This window comes from Ranitomeya imitator, chromosome 10, assembly GCF_032444005.1.
Source record: "Ranitomeya imitator isolate aRanImi1 chromosome 10, aRanImi1.pri, whole genome shotgun sequence".
Taxonomy (NCBI): Eukaryota; Metazoa; Chordata; class Amphibia; order Anura; family Dendrobatidae; genus Ranitomeya; species Ranitomeya imitator.
The window spans coordinates 7,341,244-7,365,175 of NC_091291.1; the positions used below are offsets into that span (position 1 = coordinate 7,341,244).

The 23,932-nt window shown below is 44.2% G+C and overlaps 1 protein-coding gene across 1 annotated transcript; it reads right to left on the minus strand.

Annotated features, from left to right (window-relative positions):
* Positions 1–99: 99 nt before the first annotated feature.
* On the minus strand, positions 100–23,544 carry ATP4A (ATPase H+/K+ transporting subunit alpha). Its single transcript, XM_069741656.1, has 23 exons — positions 23,429–23,544; positions 19,601–19,735; positions 18,897–18,956; positions 12,556–12,759; positions 10,924–11,037; positions 10,669–10,803; positions 10,393–10,510; positions 6,770–7,038; positions 6,441–6,639; positions 6,245–6,354; positions 6,018–6,152; positions 5,228–5,420; positions 4,923–5,098; positions 4,372–4,508; positions 2,745–2,895; positions 2,462–2,630; positions 2,207–2,361; positions 1,857–1,980; positions 1,615–1,760; positions 1,362–1,495; positions 1,188–1,289; positions 1,015–1,106; positions 100–471 (listed from the first exon to the last, which is right to left on the minus strand). Exons 1-23 carry the CDS (start codon positions 23,438–23,440, stop codon positions 443–445), a joined length of 3,099 nt encoding a protein of 1,032 aa, XP_069597757.1. The 5' UTR covers positions 23,441–23,544; the 3' UTR covers positions 100–442.
* Positions 23,545–23,932: the final 388 nt, after the last annotated feature.

Consider the following 23,932-nt stretch of genomic DNA (forward strand, 5'->3'; position numbering starts at 1 on the left):
GTATAGGGGGTCTCATCGGTCTGAGTGCAGGCGGCCATTGCTTCACTCCAGGCCAGATTCCGTTCTCAACCAGACGCAATTGTAACAAACCCTCAGCAGTCAGTTGTGTAATAATTTATTAATCTCCATCGTACGGAGCTGTGAGATCACACGAAATCTTACTGCCAAGTCAACGCAAACTCGCAGGGGGCGATGGGCAGAGTCACAGCACATAGAGGGTAAGAAAGCGCCTGCCCCTCCGGGTACAGGACTCATCCCCTCCTTCCCTGACACAAGGGAGCGACACTGCAGCTGTAGCCCAGGATCCAAATTTCTTATATACAGCAGATTCTCTTGATTCGTGAGCGGAGAAAATCCAGAACGAGCTCCTGGTCAGTGAGGGGTCCGGGCTCCTGTGTCTTCAGCTGCGGAGGAGGTGGGCGTCTGATGGGGTCCAGGGCTTCTAATAGTAAAGCTCCTTGTCCCACCAGCCTGCGGAGAACACAAGGAGGATGATGACTTAAAGGGCCGCATACATGAAGCATTTGTCCTAAGTAGTTGTGCCTCCATTGTCCCCCACTACTAGTATTCATTGCCCCCCCATGATCATTGGAAAAATGGCCGACTCCCAGACACTGAGTGATCCTGAGGGTCGGACGACTTTCCTGCCTCCCCTTTTCATCAATGACTCCTGCACTGGTTATTGGGGTCTCTGGTGGTCTGGAATCTGCCTCCTGTCCCATTACTGGTTCATCTTCTTTTCTGGCCCCCTTGCTTTACACTGCAGCTCTGCGTATGAACACAGCTGACATCATCAAGTTCAACTAAGTCTAATTAGGTCATTAATTACTGTCTTATTAAATGATCCCCCCCATACTTTACACTACAGCTCTGCTTCCTCCGCTTCCCGACGTGTTCAAGTAATGAGGCCTCCAGTAAGGAAAAGGAATATGAGAAAATGTAAAACTACTGGATCCGTATCTCGGCCCCTTACGGAGGTTGCCCCCCAGGGTGCAGGCTTCGGGGTGTACTCACTTCCTGGGTGCCTTCGGACACCGAGCTTACGGATCTCATCATAAACGAAAATTAAAATCCCGAACGGCACCGGAACGAGCCACCACTGGAACCTGAGAGGACGACAGAAGACCAGGGTCAAAGGCCAGGCGGGACCTCGGGGGCCGGTGACAGGATCTGACGGACCCTCTTACCGGATGGGCATGAAGTTGAAGACGTTGGGCATCCCCGGGCAGTAACACAGGAAGTTACCCAGACACAGCTGGAAGATGATGGCGATCAGCAGGACTTTGTTCCTGGGGGGGTGACGGCAGCGTTACACATGCGGACCTTTCTCTGGGGCCGGAGGGGCGCTGGAGTTTACCCACCTGAAAAATCCCTGCTGGAAGACGGACAGACGTCGGGTCTTTCTGATGAGGACGTCGGCGATCTGGCACACCTCGATGCTGAGGAAGAAGACGGTGTAGCAGTTGTACTGCTGGTAGAGGCGCTGGCTGAACGTCTGCAGGAGAAAGCAGGGGTTAATGTAGGGTGCAGCCGGTCTATACAACTTGGGTAAGGCCCACGTGTGCGAGGCTGCCCCCCGCAGGAGGGAAAAGGATGTCATGCATCGCGTGTTACCCATTCCTGGCCGTAGCTGTCCTCCAAGTCCTGCAAGTGCTGGTTCTCCCAGTGGGCGCGGAGGCCGATGCAGTAGGCCGGGTACCAGCCCTCCTGGGCCATCGTCGTGAAGTAGTCCACGAAGCCGGCAAACGACTGAATGACACCTGGAAGCAAAAAGGGGAGATCAGGACTAATGTACCAAGGTGGTCTTCCCCGGCTCTGTAGGGGAATATCCTCCGCGTCTCGCACCCGGGACCCACCAATCTGGAAGTAGGAATACACAGCCAGAGACTCGTTCACCAGACGGTCACGGCGCGGGTTCCTTGGCTTCAGATGCATGATGTCGCTCTCGGCTTTCTCGTAAGCCAGAGACACTGACGGGAACTGAGCAGAGAGGAAACAAAGGAAAGCGGAGTATCATGTTCTCCATGAATAATGATCGCCCATCTTGTCCTCATACTGCCTATATTATACTCCATAAAATATATTATTCAATAAAGGAGTGAATGTAAGCAGAGATTTCAGCTCTGCAGCCTGTGTATTATGAATGCAGCTCTGGAGTATAATGCAGGCTGCCATTATTATTATTGTACGCTCCTGCATTACTCACAATATCCGTGCACAGCTCGATGAAGAGGATGGTGATGCAGCCCAGGGGCAGGGGGACACTGGCTGTGATGTAGATGAGATACGGCGCCAGCTCCGGGATGTTCTTGGTCAGGGTGTAAGCGATGGATTTCTTCAGATTGTCAAAAATCAGACGCCCTGACGGAGGGAAGACGTATTATATGCTACACAAAAAAGACAATCCTGCGCGTCACCAGCATTGCCACTAGGTGGCGGCAGATTCCCGCATTGTCCTCACCTTGCTCCACGCCGGTGACAATGGATGCAAAGTTATCGTCCAGCAGGATCATGTCGGCTGCGTTTTTAGCCGCATCAGACCCAGCAATTCCCATAGCGATTCCGATATCGGCTTTCTTCAGGGCGGGAGAGTCATTGACACCATCGCCCGTCACTGCCACAATGGCTCCCTGTAAGAACAACAGTCAGAGCTGAAAGATTGTGAGCTCTTGAGACCAATGGTCCCATAGATTGTGCACTGCTGGAGGGAGGTAGATGGCATTACAAGACTGGGGGGCATTTACCAGTTTCTGACAACTTTCCACAATGATCAACTTCTGCTGGGGGGACGTACGAGCGAACACCATCTCCGGGTGCATCTTCAGCACTTCCACCAGCTCCTCGCTGCTCATGTCTTTCAGCTGCCCACCATTAATGACACACGCCCGAGCATCGCTGTGGGACACATATAGTTATTTCTCATCTAATGATCCTGAGTTACATCCTGTATTATACTCCAGAGCTGCACTCACTATTCTGCTGGTGCAGTCACTGTGTACATACGTTACATTACTGATCCTGAGTTACATCCTGTATTATACCCCAGAGCTGCACTCACTATTCTGCTGGTGCAGTCACTGTGTACATACATTACATTACTGATCCTGAGTTACCTCCTGTATTATACCCCAGAGCTGCACTCACTATTCTGCTGGTGCAGTCACTGTGTACATACATTACATTACTGATCCTGAGTTACATCCTGTATTATACCCCAGAGCTGCACTCACTATTCTGCTGGTGCAGTCACTGTGTACATACATTACTGATCCTGAGTTACATCCTGTATTATACCCCAGAGCTGCACTCACTATTCTGCTGGTGCAGTCACTGTGTACATACATTACATTACTGATCCTGAGTTACCTCCTGTATTATACTCTAGAGCTGCACTCACTATTCTGCTGGTGCAGTCACTGTGTACATACATTACATTACTGATCCTGAGTTACCTCCTGTATTATACCCCAGGGCTGCACTCACTATTCTGCTGGTGCAGTCACTGTGTACATACATTACATTACTGATCCTGAGTTACCTCCTGTATTATACCCCAGAGCTGCACTCACTATTCTGCTGGTGCAGTCACTGTGTACATACATTACATTACTGATCCTGAGTTACCTCCTGTATTATACCCCAGAGCTGCACTCACTATTCTGCTGGTGCAGTCACTGTGTACATACGTTACATTACTGATCCTGAGTTACCTCCTGTATTATACCCCAGAGCTGCACTCACTATTCTGCTGGTGCAGTCACTGTGTACATACGTTACATTACTGATCCTGAGTTACATCCTGTATTATACCCCAGAGCTGCACTCACTATTCTGCTGGTGCAGTCACTGTGTACATACATTACATTACTGATCCTGAGTTACATCCTGTATTATACCCCAGAGCTGCACTCACTATTCTGCTGGTGCAGTCACTGTGTACATACATTACTGATCCTGAGTTACATCCTGTATTATACCCCAGAGCTGCACTCACTATTCTGCTGGTGCAGTCACTGTGTACATACATTACATTACTGATCCTGAGTTACATCCTGTATTATACCCCAGAGCTGCACTCACTATTCTGCTGGTGCAGTCACTGTGTACATACATTACATTACTGATCCTGAGTTACATCCTGTATTATACCCCAGAGCTGCACTCGCTATTCTGCTGGTGCAGTCACTGTGTACATACATTACATTACTGATCCTGAGTTACATCCTGTATTATACTCCAGAGCTGCACTCACTATTCTGCTGGTGCAGTCACTGTGTACATACATTACATTACTGATCCTGAGTTACATCCTGTATTATACTCCAGAGCTGCACTCACTAGTCTGTCCTCTGGTCATTCGTTTATTATTACCGTTTGTTGACTTGCTCTACAGGAATGCGTAGACGAGCTGCGATGTCTTCCACTGTCTCGCTGCCTTCGGAGATGATCCCCACGCTGGCTGCAATAGCCTTGGCTGTGATTGGATGGTCTCCTGTGACCATTATGACCTCAGTAGGGAAAACAGCAAAATCAAATTATCTTCTGACATTGAACATTTCTTTTTTGCTTTATGACAAAAGTTATGAAATCCAAGAAGATAAACCATTTTAGAATGACTGCAAACACCTTTACCACTAGGTGGCGCTTTAGGCTATTGTATTGGACTGGGGATTTTGAGATTTTATTTATCAGCACTCCAGGTATTGCAAGCAAAACCTGTGCATTGTTTTATTAAAGTTCTGATTAATTCCATAAAGATACATATAGCCTATAAATCTTTGAGTGGTTGATGGTAATCTATCCATAGGACTATGCCAGTTACTAACGCAGGGTCCTCATACCAATTGTTGCACGACCCATTTTTTTCGTGGTCTAGTCTAACCTTTTCCACAAGGTGGAGCTGTAGAGTCCTGCACACTTACTCGAATTCCTGCAGTCCTACATTTCATGACGGCGTCGGGGACGGTGGCCCTAGGGGGGTCTATCATAGAGATTAATCCAGCAAAGCACAGGCCACTGGTGGGGAAGTTCATGTCTTCTGTGTTAAAGTGAAATCCACGGGGAAACTCCTTCTCGTTGAGGTAGAGATGGCAGAAACCTGAGAGGTGTTAGAAACGATCATGATACAAATAGAATGCTGTAAAAGCTAAAAATCCTAATATGGGATCCCTAAATCCAAAGACATCGATCTGTGTGGTGTAGAACACTGACTCCATCTTCTGCTTACCCAAGACTCTCTCCCCGAGGCCGCCCAGGTCCATGTACGCCGTCTGGAAGGCTTCCTGCCACTGAGTGTCCAGAGGAATCTCCTGCCCTTTAATCATGATGGTGGAACATCTCTCCAGGATGCGTTCCGGGGCGCCCTTCATTACCAGCAGGTAGCGCAGGTCCAGGGGGTCTTGTAGCTCATGGACAGACAGCTGGTCAAAAGAAAATCAGGTGTCGCATATAATGATGACGATGGCGCAGGACTGGAGAAGTAATGCTTGATGTTCATGAGAACTTTACAGAAGACCATGAATACAAATGTCAACCACTCGCCAAAGTCAGACGTCTGCTTCCTTGTAATGCCCACGACTTCTTACTACCGCAATTATTACTTCTAATAAGATGACTACTGTGATAATATCTCTACAACCAGCAGCGGATTGGATTTGCAAAGACCCACCAGTAACATTGATTCTTGGGGCCCAGTGGTCAGCTGAACCTTAAACAGTAATTTACGCTACTATGTAATATTAATTTGGCGAGTGTCTTTAATGAATGATTAGATGATTATTAAATTGCAGAAAAATGTATCGAGTGCGATCAATGCTCATCAGCGCTCCTTCACAGGAGCCCACCAGAGGATTCTCCTCACCAGTGAGACAGTCCGAGCCTGACTACAACTTCTCTTACCACTGCTACTAGTATGAGAACGACTCCTACAACCTCTCCTAAGACTACCTTACTAGTACTATTATTACTAAAGTTCCTCCTAATACTAGATATTTCTCTATAGTGTCCTTCTTTCTTACCTGAAATTTGTTGGTGGAATTGAAGGGAACTTCTGTCACTTTCTTGAAGCGTTCTCGGTACTCCATGACGTTGCCGACTGTCAGCTCTGAGAACTTCAGGAGAGCTGTCTCGGAGGCATCTCCGATAACGATGCGCTGTAGGGTGAGATGATTTTTTTTTGTTCACACACTTTTAGTTGGTGTCTAGTTTAGATTTTATACCATGAAGTGGTTTTGTTGGTCCTCACCTTGGGTACCGGGACTCCTTCTTGCCCTCCTTTGAAGGCGGCTCTATTACAGAGACTGACCACCTTGCTCAGAGCTCTCCAAGTGTCTGATGTCTGGTCAAAGCTTTGCCCTGAAAAGAGAGAACGAAGAGTTACTATGAAACAAATGTTCTATATTATTGGGGATTCTCTATTACTGGGGGGGATTATAGGTCACCTGACTGGTCCTCAGTGGTGTCAGCCGAATGGATCTGGTTGTCAAACCACAAGTGGGACACCGTCATCCGGTTCTGAGTTAACGTTCCCGTCTTGTCTGAGCAGATGACTGATGTAGAGCCCAAGGTTTCCACAGCCTCGAGGTTCTTCACAACACAGTTTTTTCGGGCAAGACGCTTGGCGGTAAGAGACAGACAAACCTGAGGGCAGAGATTCAGAAGGTCAGAAGCCCATGAGATAGACCAGAGGCAACTAACGCTATGACAGATCCACCTATGGTGGTCCACCTGCTCATTTTGATCATTGCCCCTTGGTCTGTACGTTTCTCACCGTAACAGTGGCCAGAAGACCCTCAGGGACATAAGCTACTACAATAGCCATGAAGAACACCATGGCACGTAGGAAGGGGTAGCCGATAACCATGGCCACCACAAAGAAGGTAGCTCCAAAGAAGATGGCCAAACCGGCTATGATGTCTACAAAGTGCTCAATCTCAATGGCGATTGGTGTCTTCTCATTCCCCACGCCTGATGCCAAGCTGGCAATACGACCAATGATGGTGCGATCGCCGGTGTTGATAATTATTCCAGTGGCGGTTCCTGTGAAGAGGACAAGAATAGCTATTGGTGTTGATTGTAAACTGAAAATGGCACATCATGGTTTTGAGATTTTTATCTTCTAATGTATGCAGTGTGCTGTGGACAATTATTTATGACCCAAAATGTGGGTTTACAGCTATAGATGCCAACTAAATACTCTACTAAGAAATCCATGACGAGTGTCATGGTTTGCTGAAGGTCCGGAGCAGACATATGTCTGAGATCCTCCACAACCTTAAAAAAAAAAGATACTTTGGATTTCGTATGATGAGCTTAGCTAGCACTGTTGAGGACTTCAAGGTCCATACTCCGGGCACGGGGAAACATCAAAGCAGTAAGATCCATCACAGAGATCCCCTAAGGCTTGAGACAGAGGAATTGCTACTTTTAAAGGTACCTTCACACTGAGCAACTTTAGAACGAGAATGACAGCGATCCGTGACGTTGCAGCGTCCTGGATAGCGATCTCGTTGTGTTTGACACGCAGCAGCGATCAGGATTCTGCTGTGACATCGCTGGTCGTAGCTAGAAGTCCGGAACTTTATTTGGTCATCAGGTCGGAGTGATTCGTCATGTTTAACAGCAAAAGCAACGATGCGAGCAATGTTTTTACATGGAGCTAATAACCAGCGAGAACGATAAGTACGTCACTGGATCGCTCCTGCATCGTTCTGCTGTTGCCGTGTTTGACGTCTCCTAGCGACCTAAACAGCGACGCTGCAGCGATTGGCTCGTTGTCTATATCGCTGCAGCGTCGCTTAGTGTAACGGTACCTTAAGATTACGTTTAGAGAAGGGAACATAAAGGAGGCTTGAGACCGCATTTATAATAATCTCTGTCCATCTATATCGGGGGTTCCCAACCTGTAGCTCAAGAGCCACGTGTGGCTCGCTGTCCCATGAATTGTGGCTTGCGAGCTTCTCTTGGAGACCACTGATCTACATGAGGATTACAACTCTATTGACTGACTGGGATATTCAAGATAGAAAGAAGACATCCTCCACCCCCTCCCTGGATTCATCTTCTCAACATTTAGAAGACATCCTCCACCCCCTCCCTGGATTCATCTTCTCAACAGTTAGAAGACATCCTCCACCCCCTCCCTGGATTCATCTTCTCAACATTAAGAAGACATCCTCCAACTCCTCCCTGGATTCATCTTCTCAACATTAAGAAGACATCCTCCAACTCCTCCCTGGATTCATCTTCTCAACATTAAGAAGACATCCTCCAACTCCTCCCTGGATTCATCTTCTCAACATTAAGAAGACATCCTTCAACCCCTCCCTGGATTCATCTTCTCAACATTAAGAAGACATCCTCCAACTCCTCCCTGGATTCATCTTCTCAACATTAAGAAGACATCCTCCAACCCCTCCCTGGATTCATCTTCTCAACATTAAGAAGACATCCTCCAACCCCTCCCTGGATTCATCTTCTCAACATTAAGAAGACATCCTCCAACCCCTCCCTGGATTCATCTTCTCAACATTAAGAAGACATCCTCCAACTCCTCCCTGGATTCATTTTCTCAACATTAAGAAGACATCCTCCAACCCCTCCCTGGATTTATCTTCTCAACATTAAGAAGACATCCTCCAACTCCTCCCTGGATTCATCTTCTCAACATTAAGAAGACATCCTCCAACCCCTCCCTGGATTCATCTTCTCAACATTAAGAAGACATCCTCCAACCCCTCCCTGGATTCATCTTCTCAACATTAAGAAGACATCCTCCAACCCCTCCCTGGATTCATCTTCTCAACATTAAGAAGACATCCTCCAACTCCTCCCTGCATTCATCTTCTCAACATTAAGAAGACATCCTCCAACTCCTCCCTGGATTCATCCTCCCATCAGTAAGAAGACCACTTTCAGCACCCTACTCCTGAAGAAGACGTTGAATATTCATACTTCATCCAACTGATCATACTCCCATTCTAATGTTTAAAAATAACCTAATAATCATCAACTTTTTTTTACTGTTATTATAGAATATAATTGGAATATTCAGTTTTCCTACCAATGTTTTTAAAACTCAATAAAAACATTTAAAGTAAAAAAAAAAAAAGTCATTGAATGTGAAGAATCGATTCCAGACGATACTTTAGGGATATACACCGAGGCTCCATCACAGGGCAACAATCTGGTTCACATCTTTCCCTGTGGATTGTGGTAAGAACACCCATGTTAAACATAATTCCTCTTTCATTGAATGTGTGAATAAAACAGAGGATAGTGAAGGACATACTCCTTGCACTGTCCTTGCTACAGGTCAACATGATACAGTAAATTCGACAGTCGAAGTGCTACGCAAGAAGGTTTCTTTACTTAAACTTGAAATTGCCAACTCACAAGACATGTCCAGAGAAAACAGTCTAAAAATCAGAAGAATTCCAGAAGCAGTGCTACCCTCCAAATGGGACCATTACATTACAAAAATGACAACTGAGACTATCCCTGATGTCTCCAAAAAATTCATTATCGAAGCACACAAAATCCTGAAACCTCGCCACGTTCCTAAAGAAAGTGCTAGAGACGTAATCGTCACACTTCAAACCTCACCTATCAGAAATAGATTACTAGCTTTAACGAGAGACCCCCGGAAGCTTCCTGACCCATTTAGCTCTATCCTTAGACTTATCAAAATCAACTATTCAAGCCTGAAAAACCTTCAAAAACATCATAAAAGAGCTCATTCATGCAGGAATTAATCAATGAACCATCTCGACCATCCTCCAAATACATCAAGGCATCAGGACAATGCATGTCCTCCTTAGATGAAAGCCCAGAACTTCTCCAACATCTAAAAATTCATTCAAGAAGGAGAAAGATCCCGCATCTTCGAAAGTTGATGAAGTACCTTCCCTTGGATTACAAACCTTAGCCACAACTCTTGGAACTTAACAGGAACTTTGTTTTTATTAACAGCTTGTCGAAAAACCTTTTGTGAAGTCTTTTTGTTTAGGTGTTACAAGAATGGTTCCTCTTCGCAGCCAACATCTCTATGTAGAAGCTGCATGTGAGGTAGAGACTAGGTAAAATAAGGTCTATCGTGTTTTAGTAACTTGTTGCCTTCCTTCCGTCCAGCTTGTCCTCTATTATTACGCTACAGTATTACAATTCTAGTATTTTGTTTCACTTCTAGAATGCACAACGTACAATAAGGACTAAGCTATAACGTTAAATATATGAAGACATCAGACCTGTACGGTTCTACTCCACAAGTCCAGATGTGATGACCCACCATAGAGTTTACCACCACAAGGGCTCCTCGTCGGGATCGGACCTCTGTAACAATAGCCTCCACTCTAAGACCTGGTTGACCAGCAGATATTCTGTATCAAACTTTACCTTCCAGACACATGGTGGAGAAGAAGGCAATGTTCCTTGTTTCTAGAGGACTTTCATGGGTATATTCCGGGGATCGAGTCTGGGGTTCAGATTCACCAGTTAGGGAGGAGTTATCCACCTGGAACATGAGTGAGACTTAGCATGACAACTTGTCTACAAGTTTCTAAACCTTCAAGTTGGCCATTAGAAGGTTGACCAGATGACCAGACTGTAAACATTTTCTTTAGAACATCTAGAAACTTCTATATCTAGAGAGGTGATTGGAAGGAACTTTACCTTACAGCCTTGTGATGTGATAATTCTGATATCCGCCGGTACACGATCTCCACCCTTAATCTCCACCAGATCTCCCACCACCAGTTGGTTGGCATTGATCTGAAACTTTTCCCCATCTCGTACTACTGTGGCTTGCTGTAACCAAAATTATGTGCATCAACACGGAGCAGCGGCCTGGAGCTTTTTATATTATTCTACGGAACTAATAGGAATCATGTAGAGCGGACATCATCTGGTGAACATCATGCGTCATACCTGAGGCACGAGGTTTTTGAAGCTGGCAATGATGTTGGTGCTCTTGAATTCCTGGTAATAACCAAAGCAACCAGTAACGACCACGACGGCTATGAGGGTGATGGCCAAATACAGCTGTAGGAAGAAGATAGAACCTTATGTGCCACCAGAACCTTAAAGCCAACCATCTACAGAACCTCTCTAGTACCAGGAGGGAAGGAGATATCATCATAGCAGACTCCGCGGCTCATTCCTGTCCAGCGAGAGGCCAGGGGTGCAGTGAGGCATCTTGGTTCTTCCTATTATTACATTACTTTATGGAGATGTTATGTCATCACCACAGTGCGGTGGTATCTGAGCATTGCATGGTATTACTATTTATTGTTAGAGCAGCATTGATCCCCGGTTCTGGACATGGACAGACGGGTACGGAGGGGAGTGGAGCCTGACCTTGCCGGCTTACAGCCCATGGGGCATTGGAGAAAGAGACACTACGTCAGGGGACATGTTATTATATGGTCACTGTATGGTAGTTTTGTTTGAACACTGCATGGCGGCATTATGTCTTCATTGGATGGTAATGTTATTTCAGGACTGCATGGAGGCATTATGTGGTCACTAGAGAAGTATTTGCATAGTGATATTATTTCATCACTGTGCAGTGGTATTTGTTAGCACTACATGGTGCTATTATCAGATCACTGTATGACAGTATTATTTGAGCTTTGTGGGTTGGTTTTATTTGATCAGTGTATAGTGGTATTATTGTAACACTGCATGATTGCATAATGTGGTTTCTGTATGCCAGTATTATTAGAATGCAGCATAGTGATAGTATGTGGTTACTGTATGGCGGTATTCTCTGTGCACTGTATGGTGGTATTATGCGGTGACTGTATAGTAGTATTGTCTGTGCACTTTGTGGTATTATGTGGTGACTGTATGGCGCTATTCTCTGCACTGTATGGTGGTATGTGGTGACTGTATGGCGGTGTTCTCTATGCACTGTATGGTGGTATTATGTGGTGACTGCTAGTATGTGGTGACTGGAGGTATTCTCTCCACTGTATGGTGGTATTACGTGGTGACTATGGTGGTATTATTTCAGCACTGTATGGTGATTGTGTGACAGTGTTGTCTTTGCACGGTCTGGTGGTATGACATGGTGACTGTATGGTGGTATTATTTGAGCACTGTATGGTGATATGTGGTGACTGCTGGTATGTGATGACTGGCAGTATTCTCTTTGCACTGTATGGTGGTATAATGTGGTAAATATATAGTAGTATTGTCTGCACTGTATGGTGGTATGTGGTGATTGTATGGTGGTATTACGTGGTGACTGGTGGTATTATTTGAGCACTGTATGGTGATATGTGGTGACAATGGGAAAGTATTGTCTGTGCATGGTATGGTGATATTATGTGATGACTGTGTGACAGTATTGTCTGTGCACTGTATGGTATTACGTGGTGACTGTGGCGGTATTATTTGAGCACTTCATGATGGTATGCATTTGGAAAACAATGGGTACAAACTAGAGCTCTCTGTCGTTGGTGTGCACCCTGGTGTATATGTCTCATTTTACCATATGGCGGCACTAACCGCAAAGCCTTTTTATCTCCATATATTACATTGTTTTTTGTGACTCACATTGTCAGCGCTGGTCATATCCCCCTGCGAACACTGGATCCCAAAAGCGATCAGGCAGATGACAGCAGCCACCCACATCAGGCACTGCAGTCCTCCTGCCAGCTGCCGGGCAAACTTCACATACTCCGGGGTCCCTTTCGGGGGCTTCAGCTCATTGGGGCCATCTCTCATCAGGATCTCGCCGGCATAGCTGCTCGTCATACCCTGCGGGTGTATATATATATGTACAATGTATCCTGAGCCATACATCGCACGGGGTCACGATCTTATGTACCCTGGGGGTGTGTGTGTGTATATATATACATACAGTGGGGCAAAAAAGTATTTAGTCAGTCAGCAATAGTGCAAGTTCCACCACTTAAAAAGATGAGAGGCGTCTGTAATTTACATCATAGGTAGACCTCAACTATGGGAGACAAACTGAGAAAAAAAAATCCAGAAAATCACATTGTCTGTTTTTTTAACATTTTATTTGCATATTATGGTGGAAAATAAGTATTTGGTCAGAAACAAAATTTCATCTCAATACTTTGTAATATATCCTTTGTTGGCAATGACAGAGGTCAAACGTTTTCTGTAAGTCTTCACAAGGTTGCCACACACTGTTGTTGGTATGTTGGCCCATTCCTCCATGCAGATCTCCTCTAGAGCAGTGATGTTTTTGGCTTTTCGCTTGGCAACACGGACTTTCAACTCCCTCCAAAGGTTTTCTATAGGGTTGAGATCTGGAGACTGGCTAGGCCACTCCAGGACCTTGAAATGCTTCTTACGAAGCCACTCCTTCGTTGCCCTGGCGGTGTGCTTTGGATCATTGTCATGTTGAAAGACCCAGCCACGTTTCATCTTCAATGCCCTTGCTGATGGAAGGAGGTTTGCACTCAAAATCTCACGATACATGGCCCCATTCATTCTTTCATGTACCCGGATCAGTCGTCCTGGCCCCTTTGCAGAGAAACAGCCCCAAAGCATGATGTTTCCACTACCATGCTTTACAGTAGGTATGGTGTTTGATGGATGCAACTCAGTATTCTTTTTCCTCCAAACACGACAAGTTGTGTTTCTACCAAACAGTTCCAGTTTGGTTTCATCAGACCATAGGACATTCTCCCAAAACTCCTCTGGATCATCCAAATGCTCTCTAGCAAACTTCAGACGGGCCCGGACATGTACTGGCTTAAGCAGTGGGACACGTCTGGCACTGCAGGATCTGAGTCCATGGTGGCGTAGTGTGTTACTTATGGTAGGCCTTGTTACATTGGTCCCAGCTCTCTGCAGTTCATTCACTAGGTCCCCCCGCGTGGTTCTGGGATTTTTGCTCACCGTTCTTGTGATCATTCTGACCCCACGGGATGGGATTTTGCGTGGAGCCCCAGATCGAGGGAGATTATCAGTGGTCTTGTATGTCTTCCATTTTCTAATTATTGCTCCCACTGTTGATTTCTTCACTCCAAACTGGTTGGCTATTGCAGATTCAGTCTTCCCAGCCTGGTGCAGGGCTACAATTTTGTTTCTGGTGTCCTTTGACAGCTCTTTGGTCTTCACCATAGTGGAGTTTGGAGTCAGACTGTTTGAGGGTGTGCACAGGTGTCTTTTTATACTGATAACAAGTTTAAACAGGTGCCATTACTACAGGTAATGAGTGGAGGGAAGAGGAGACTCTTAAAGAAGAAGTTACAGGTCTGTGAGAGCCAGAAATCTTGATTGTTTGTTTCTGACCAAATACTTATTTTCCACCATAATATGCAAATAAATTGTTAAAAAAACAGACAATGTGATGTTCTGGATTTTTTTTTCTCTGTTTGTCTCCCATAGTTGAGGTCTACCTATGATGTAAATTACAGACGCCTCTCATCTTTTTAAGTGGTGGAACTTGCACTATTGCTGACTGACTAAATACTTTTTTGCCCCACTGTATATATATATATATATATATATATATATATATATATATATACACACACATACAGAGGTATCACGGGGTCCCCATCTTGCATACCCTGTGGTATATATATATATATATACCCTGTATCCTGGGCTGTACGTTACGGTGTATCATGGGGTCCCGGTCTTGTGTACCCTGGGGGTATATATATAATGTATCCTGGGCTGTACGTTACGGTGTATCACGGGGTCCCCTTCTTACGTACCCTGGGGTATATATATACACTGTATCCTGGGCTGTACGTTACGGTGTATCACGGGGTCCCCATCTTACGTACCCTGGGGTATATATATACAATGTATCCTGGACTGTACGTTACGGTGTATCACGGGGTCCCCTTCTTACGTACCCTGGGGTATATATATATACAATGTATCCTGGACTGTATGTTAGGGTGTATCACGGGATCCCCATCTTACGTACCCTGGGGGTATATATATATACACTGTATCCTGGGCTGTACGTTACGGTGTATCACGGGGTCCCCTTCTTACGTACCCTGGGGTATATATATATAATGTATCCTGGGCTGTACGTTACGGTGTATCACGGGGTCCCGGTCTTGCGTACCCTGGGGGTATATATATATACACTGTATCCTGGGCTGTACGTTACGGTGTATCACGGGGTCCCCATCTTACGTACCCTGGGGTATATATATATATATACACTGTATCCTGGGCTGTACGTTACGGTGTATCACGGGGTCCCCATCTTACATACCCTGGGGGTATATATATACACTGTATCCTGGGCTGTACGTTACGGTGTATCACGGGGTCCCCTTCTTACGTACCCTGGGGGTATATATATACACTGTATCCTGGGCTGTACGTTACGGTGTATCACGGGGTCCCCATCTTACGTACCCTGGGGTATATATATATATACACTGTATCCTGGGCTGTACGTTACGGTGTATCACGGGGTCCCCTTCTTACGTACCCTGGGGGTATATATATACACTGTATCCTGGGCTGTACGTTACGGTGTATAACGGGGTCCCCATCTTACGTACCCTGGGGTATATATATATATATATACACTGTATCCTGGGCTGTACGTTACGGTGTATCACGGGGTCCCCATCTTACGTACCCTGGGGTATATATATACACTGTATCCTGGGCTGTACGTTACGGTGTATCACGGGGTCCCCTTCTTACGTACCCTGGGGTATATATATATAATGTATCCTGGGCTGTACGTTACGGTGTATCACGGGGTCCCCATCTTACGTACCCTGGGGTATATATATATATATATACCCTGTATCCTGGGCTGTACGTGTTACGGTGTATCACGGGGTCCCCTTCTTACGTACCCTGGGGTATATATATATAATGTATCCTGGGCTGTACGTTACGGTGTATCACGGGGTCCCCTTCTTACGTACCCTGGGGTATATATATATATACACTGTATCCTGGGCTGTACGTTACGGTGTATCACGGGGTCCCCATCTTACGTACCCTGGGGGTATATATATATATACCCTGTATCCTGGGCTGTACGTTACGGTGTATCACGGGGTCCCCTTCTTACGTACCCTGGGGTATATATATATATATATATATATATATATATATATATATATATACACTGTATCCTGGGCTGTACGTTACGGTGTATCACGGGGTCCCCATCTTACGTACCCTGGGGTATATATATACACTGTATCCTGGGCTGTACGTTACGGTGTATCACGGGGTCCCCTTCTTACGTACCCTGGGGTGTATATATATATAATGTATCCTGGGCTGTACGTTACGGTGTATCACGGGGTCCCCTTCTTACGTACCCTGGGGTATATATATATATATATATATATATACCCTGTATCCTGGGCTGTACGTTACGGTGTATCACGGGGTCCCCTTCTTACGTACCCTGGGGTATATATATATAATGTATCCTGGGCTGTACGTTACGGTGTATCACGGGGTCCCCTTCTTACGTACCCTGGGGTATATATATATATAATGTATCCTGGGCTGTACGTTACGGTGTATCACGGGGTCCCCTTCTTACGTACCCTGGGGTATATATATACACTGTATCCTGGGCTGTACGTTACGGTGTATCACGGGGTCCCCTTCTTACGTACCCTGGGGTATATATATACACTGTATCCTGGGCTGTACGTTACGGTGTATCACGGGGTCCCCTTCTTACGTACCCTGGGGTATATATATATAATGTATCCTGGGCTGTACGTTACGGTGTATCTCGGGGTCCCCTTCTTACGTACCCTGGGGTATATATATATATATACACTGTATCCTGGGCTGTACGTTACGGTGTATCACGGGGTCCCCTTCTTACGTACCCTGGGGTATATATATACAATGTATCCTGGGCTGTACGTTACGGTGTATCACGGGGTCCCCTTCTTACGTACCCTGGGGTATATATATATATATATACACTGTATCCTGGGCTGTACGTTACGGTGTATCACGGGGTCCCCTTCTTACGTACCCTGGGGTATATATATATACACTGTATCCTGGGCTGTACGTTACGGTGTATCACGGGGTCCCCTTCTTACGTACCCTGGGGTATATATATATAATGTATCCTGGGCTGTACGTTACGGTGTATCACGGGGTCCCCTTCTTACGTACCCTGGGGTATATATATATATATATACACTGTATCCTGGGCTGTACGTTACGGTGTATCACGGGGTCCCCTTCTTACGTACCCTGGGGTATATATATATATATATATATATATATATATATATATATATATATATATATATATATATATATATATATACACTGTATCCTGGGCTGTACGTTACGGTGTATCACGGGGTCCCCTTCTTACGTACCCTGGGGTATATATATATATATATACACTGTATCGTGGGCTGTACGTTACGGTGTATCACGGGGTCCCCTTCTTACGTACCCTGGGGTATATATATATATATACACTGTATCCTGGGCTGTACGTTACGGTGTATCTCGGGGTCCCCTTCTTACGTACCCTGGGGTATATATATATACACTGTATCCTGGGCTGTACGTTACGGTGTATCACGGGGTCCCCTTGTTACGTACCCTGGGGTATATATATACACTGTATCCTGGGCTGTACGTTACGGTGTATCACGGGGTCCCGATCTTACGTACCCTGGGGTATATATATATATATATACACTGTATCCTGGGCTGTACGTTACGGTGTATCACGGGGTCCCCTTCTTACGTACCCTGGGGTATATATATATACACTGTATCCTGGGCTGTACGTTACGGTGTATCACGGGGTCCCGATCTTACGTACCCTGGGGTATATATATACAATGTATCCTGGACTGTACGTTACGGTGTATCTCGGGGTCCCCTTCTTACGTACCCTGGGGTATATATATACACTGTATCCTGGGCTGTACGTTACGGTGTATCACGGGGTCCCCTTCTTACGTACCCTGGGGTATATATATATATATATATATGTACACTGTATCCTGGGCTGTACGTTACGGTGTATCACGGTGTCCCCATCTTACGTACCCTGGGGTATATATATACACTGTATCCTGGGCTGTACGTTACGGTGTATCTCGGGGTCCCCTTCTTACGTACCCTGGGGTATATATATACAGTGTATCCTGGGCTGTACGTTACGGTGTATCACGGGGTCCCCTTCTTACGTACCCTGGGGTATATATATATATATACACTGTATCCTGGGCTGTACGTTACGGTGTATCTCGGGGTCCCCTTCTTACGTACCCTGGGGTATATATATATACACTGTATCCTGGGCTGTACGTTACGGTGTATCACGGGGTCCCCTTCTTACGTACCCTGGGGTATATATATACAATGTATCCTGGACTGTACGTTACGGTGTATCACGGGGTCCCCATCTTACGTACCCTGGGGTATATATATACACTGTATCCTGGGCTGTACGTTACGGTGTATCACGGGGTCCCGATCTTACGTACCCTGGGGTATATATATACAATGTATCCTGGACTGTACGTTACGGTGTATCTCGGGGTCCCCTTCTTACGTACCCTGGGGTATATATATACACTGTATCCTGGGCTGTACGTTACGGTGTATCACGGGGTCCCGATCTTACGTACCCTGGGGTATATATATACAATGTATCCTGGACTGTACGTTACGGTGTATCTCGGGGTCCCCTTCTTACGTACCCTGGGGTATATATATACACTGTATCCTGGACTGTACGTTACGGTGTATCTCGGGGTCCCCTTCTTACGTACCCTGGGGTATATATATACACTGTATCCTGGGCTGTACGTTACGGTGTATCACGGGGTCCCGATCTTACGTACCCTGGGGTATATATATACACTGTATCCTGGGCTGTACGTTACGGTGTATCACGGGGTCCCCTTCTTACGTACCCTGGAGATGCTGGTCTGGTACTTCAGCTCCAGCTCCTCGATGCTCAGCTCATGGTCGTCCTAGAAGAGTCACAATGAGACAACCTGTGTAATAGAGGCCAATATGGCGGCGATCAGCAGCTCAGGCTCTATCCGCTCCCCCTCCTGACGTGGCTGATAGCAGGGAGCACCAGCGTGCACTCCCCTGTGCAACAAGCTACTTTCCTGATGGCTGATAACAGAGAGCGAGAAATAGCACTACAAGTGAAAACAAAAACTGGCTGCAGATTTGTCATTTTTGACCGTTGTGACACATAGCAGACGTTTCCTCACTGTCGACCGCAGGATGGAGCAACGACCGCCACAAAATTGTGGTATTGGTATCTTGACACCTTCTAGAAAGTTCTAAGGAATGCTGAAATCTCATTACATCATTGTCATCCCCAATTAAAGGAGCAGCGTAGGGTGGGGGGTGGAGGGGGCAAAAGTGAAGTCACACGTTACGTATCTGGTGACTCATGTCCTATACGTCGGTCACAGCCAGAGCTGAACTCCTAATTCTGTCGGCTACTTTGGAAGCACCCCACATTAACCTGATATATACCGCAGCCTGAGAGCTAACAGGAATTTAGCAGAATTTTGCATGCAGCTTTAGATGTGAATGGAGCATGGAGCTCCTGAATTCTTACAATACTCCGTCCCCCAACGCCCCAGTGACTCCTTACAATGTCCATTTCCTTCTTCATATTTTCCAGTTTTTCTTTTTTCTTCATTCCTTTTCCTTCTTTCTTCTTAATTTTCACGTCCATCTCCCCCATCCGGTCCATCCCGGCCTCCACCGAGTACATGTCATAGTTCTCCTGTGAGGGGAGAAATGAAGAAAGCATCATCGTCCCGCAAAGTATCGCAGCTGACCGCGGTGCCGTTCACTTTATCATCTACCTGTGTGCGTCGGTGCTGTGTGACCCTACTACGCTCTATGGACAATCATGCCCATCATCCCTGAGCATCCTCACATCTGACGAGTCCTCCATGTGCAACACTGTCACCCAACAGGACTGACTGATCAATGAAATGCAATAAAGTCTGCCCTACCTGTTCTGGAGGATTTATGCAGTTGTGTTTTTTTGTTTTTTCTTTTTGTACTATATCATGTAGTGCGAATTCTGACCTCCAATATTGCTGATTCTGACCTCCAACATTGCTACAATATCATCAGCAGAGAAGGCGCTGATCAGACCCGGAGGTTCTTATCACCGACTGATATCGAGACACTTCCATTTACAAAGTAACTATTAACAAAAAGCGCAGAACACGGGGAAATAACAGAAAGAAACCAAGAAGGAGCAAAAAGGACACAAAAAGCAATCATAGCAGTTACATTCTTGTACATAAGGGCTGTATTATCGTAGTTATATTCTTGTACGTAGGTGCAGTATTATAGTAGTTATATTCTTGTACGTAGGTGCAGTATTATAGTAGTTATATTCTTGTACATAGGGGCAGTATTATAGTAGTTATATTCTTGTACATAGGGTCAGTATTATAGTAGTTATATTCTTGTACATAGGGGCAGTATTATAGTAGTTATATTCTTGTATATAGGAGCAGTATTATAGTAGTTATATTCTTGTACATAGGGGCAGTATTATAGTAGTTATATTCTTGTACATAGGGGCAGTATTATAGTAGTTATATTCTTGTACATAGGAGCAGTATTATAGTAGTTATATTCTTGTACATAGGGGCAGTATTATAGTAGTTATATTCTTGTACATAGGAGCAGTATTATAGTAGTTATATTCTTGTACATAGGGGGCAGTATTATAGTAGTTATATTCTTGTACGTAGGGGCAGTATTATAGTAGTTATATTCTTGTACATAGGGGGCAGTATTATAGTAGTTATATTCTTGTACATAGGGGGCAGTATTATAGTAGTTATATTCTTGTACATAGGAGCAGTATTATAGTAGTTATATTCTTGTACGTAGGTGTAGTATTATAGTAGTTATATTCTTGTACGTAGGTGCAGTATTATAGTAGTTATATTCTTGTACGTAGGGGCAGTATTATAGTAGTTATATTCTTGTACGTAGGTGCAGTATTATAGTAGTTATATTCTTGTACATAGGGGCAGTATTATAGTAGTTATATTCTTGTACATAGGAGCAGTATTATAGTAGTTATATTCTTGTACATAGGAGCAGTATTATAGTAGTTATATTCTTGTACATAGGAGCAGTATTATAGTAGTTATATTCTTGTACATAGGGGCAGTATTATAGTAGTTATATTCTTGTACATTGGAGCAGTATTATAGTAGTTATATTCTTGTACATAGGGGCAGTATTATAGTAGTTATATTCTTGTACATAGGGGCAGTATTATAGTAGTTATATTCTTGTACATAGGGGCAGTATTATAGTAGTTATATTCTTGTACGTATGAGGCAGTATTATAGTAGTTATATTCTTGTACATTGGAGCAGTATTATAGTAGTTATATTCTTGTACGTATGAGGCAGTATTATAGTAGTTATATTCTTGTACGTAGGGGCAGTATTATAGTAGTTATATTCTTGTACATAGGGGCAGTATTATAGTAGTTATATTCTTGTACATAGGAGCAGTATTATAGTAGTTATATTCTTGTACATAGGAGCAGTATTATAGTAGTTATATTCTTGTACATAGGGGCAGTATTATAGTAGTTATATTCTTGTACGTATGAGGCAGTATTATAGTAGTTATATTCTTGTACGTAGGGGCAGTATTATAGTAGTTATATTCTTGTACATAGGGGCAGTATTATAGTAGTTATATTCTTGTACATAGGAGCAGTATTATAGTAGTTATATTCTTGTACATAGGAGCAGTATTATAGTAGTTATATTCTTGTACATAGGGGCAGTATTATAGTAGTTATATTCTTGTACATAGGGGCAGTATTATAGTAGTTATATTCTTGTATATAGGGGCAGTATTATAGTAGTTATATTCTTGTACATAGGGGCAGTATTATAGTAGTTATATTCTTGTACATAGGAGCAGTATTATAGTAGTTATATTCTTGTACATAGGAGCAGTATTATAGTAGTTATATTCTTGTACATAGGGGCAGTATTATAGTAGTTATATTCTTGTACATAGGGGCAGTATTATAGTAGTTATATTCTTGTACATAGGAGCAGTATTATAGTAGTTATATTCTTGTACGTAGGGGCAGTATTATAGTAGTTATATTCTTATATATAAGGGGCAGTATTATAGTAGTTATATTCTTGTACATAGGGGCAGTATTATAGTAGTTATATTCTTGTACATAGGAGCAGTATTATAGTAGTTATATTCTTGTACGTAGGGGCAGTATTATAGTAGTTATATTCTTGTACATAGGAGGCAGTATTATAGTAGTTATATTCTTGTACGTAGGGGCAGTATTATAGTAGTTATATTCTTATATATAAGGGGCAGTATTATAGTAGTTATATTCTTATATATAAGGGGCAGTATTATAGTAGTTATATTCTTGTACATAGGGGCAGTATTATAGTAGTTATATTCTTGTACATAGGGGCAGTATTATAGTAGTTATATTCTTGTACATAAGAGCAGTATTATAGTAGTTATATTCTTGTACGTATGAGGCAGTATTATAGTAGATATATTCTTGTACATAGGGGCAGTATTATAGTAGCTATATTCTTGTACATAGGGGGCAGTATTATAGTAGTTATATTCTTGTACATAGGGGCAGTATTATAGTAGTTATATTCTTGTACATAGGAGCAGTATTATAGTAGTTATATTCTTATATATAAGGGGCAGTATTATAGTAGTTATATTCTTATATATAAGGGGCAGTATTATAGTATATGGAGGGCAGCATGCACTTAGTCACGGTGTGTTTTCTGCTGATAACATGGCAGTTTCTTTGCTCTGTAATCTTGCCATTTGCAGTAATAACCTCTTACAAACACCTATCTGGATACAATGTACTGAGTAAATGTAATCACTATTGTAAGAGTACAAAGAATTCCAGCTGGACACGATAAGTGTGAGATATAATATCAGCAGCCGCCTAATATGCAGTGAATTATTAGCTGACGTGTGATCAGTGATAGATGGCTGCACAGTAACATGATCATAGTTATACAGGACACCATCTATAAACCTATATACATCTCATACATGTTGCCACATTGTTGTCCATATGGGGCAGTGTTATGTAGAAGTCGGGTATAAGGTCGATAATAGACAGTAAACGTTTAGAGTATTGTGTGACATATTGCAGAGATCTCCCTCTTGTCTTCTGAGGATCTCTCGTCTCCCATGCTGGTTATCATGGAAAGATCTGACAATATAGAAATATCAATCAAAGAAAGTTCTAAAGAAAAAAAGAGTTGAAGCTCAGAGCGAGCGCCAGGAGCGGGAAATCTAATTGTCCAACATCCAGACACTGATTCATCTCCTACTTTGTGTTGAAATTCATTAGAAAATAGGCAAAGATGTATCTAATCCCATACTGTGTGATACCATGCTACATTCTTACCTTCTTCCCCATCTTGCTGGCTCGAGGTTGTGGGGACGGTGCTGGGACTTGTGGTTGCCGCCAACAAATCTTGGCGAGGACGTGATGTCGCCTTATAAATCCCGGGAGCTGGAGCCTCCCAGAGTCCGATCACTGCCCCCCGCCGCAGCTTTACGTCTGCAGGTGAGATCCAATCTCAGGTCTGTGATAAAAGAAGGACGTGGAGATTACAGAACCTTCTCCTGCCCTTCACCATCTGCAGCTACACGGCTGGATCGCACAGGAGAGGATCAGATACATGGCAGTATCACACAGGAGAGGATTAGATACATGGCAGTATCACACAGGAGAGGATTAGATACATGGCAGTATCACACAGGAGAGGATTAGATACATGGCAGTATCACACAGGAGAGGATTAGATACATGGCAGTATCACACAGGAGAGGTTCAGATACATGGCAGTATCACACAGGAGAGGATTAGATACATGGCAGTATCACACAGGAGAGGATCAGATACATG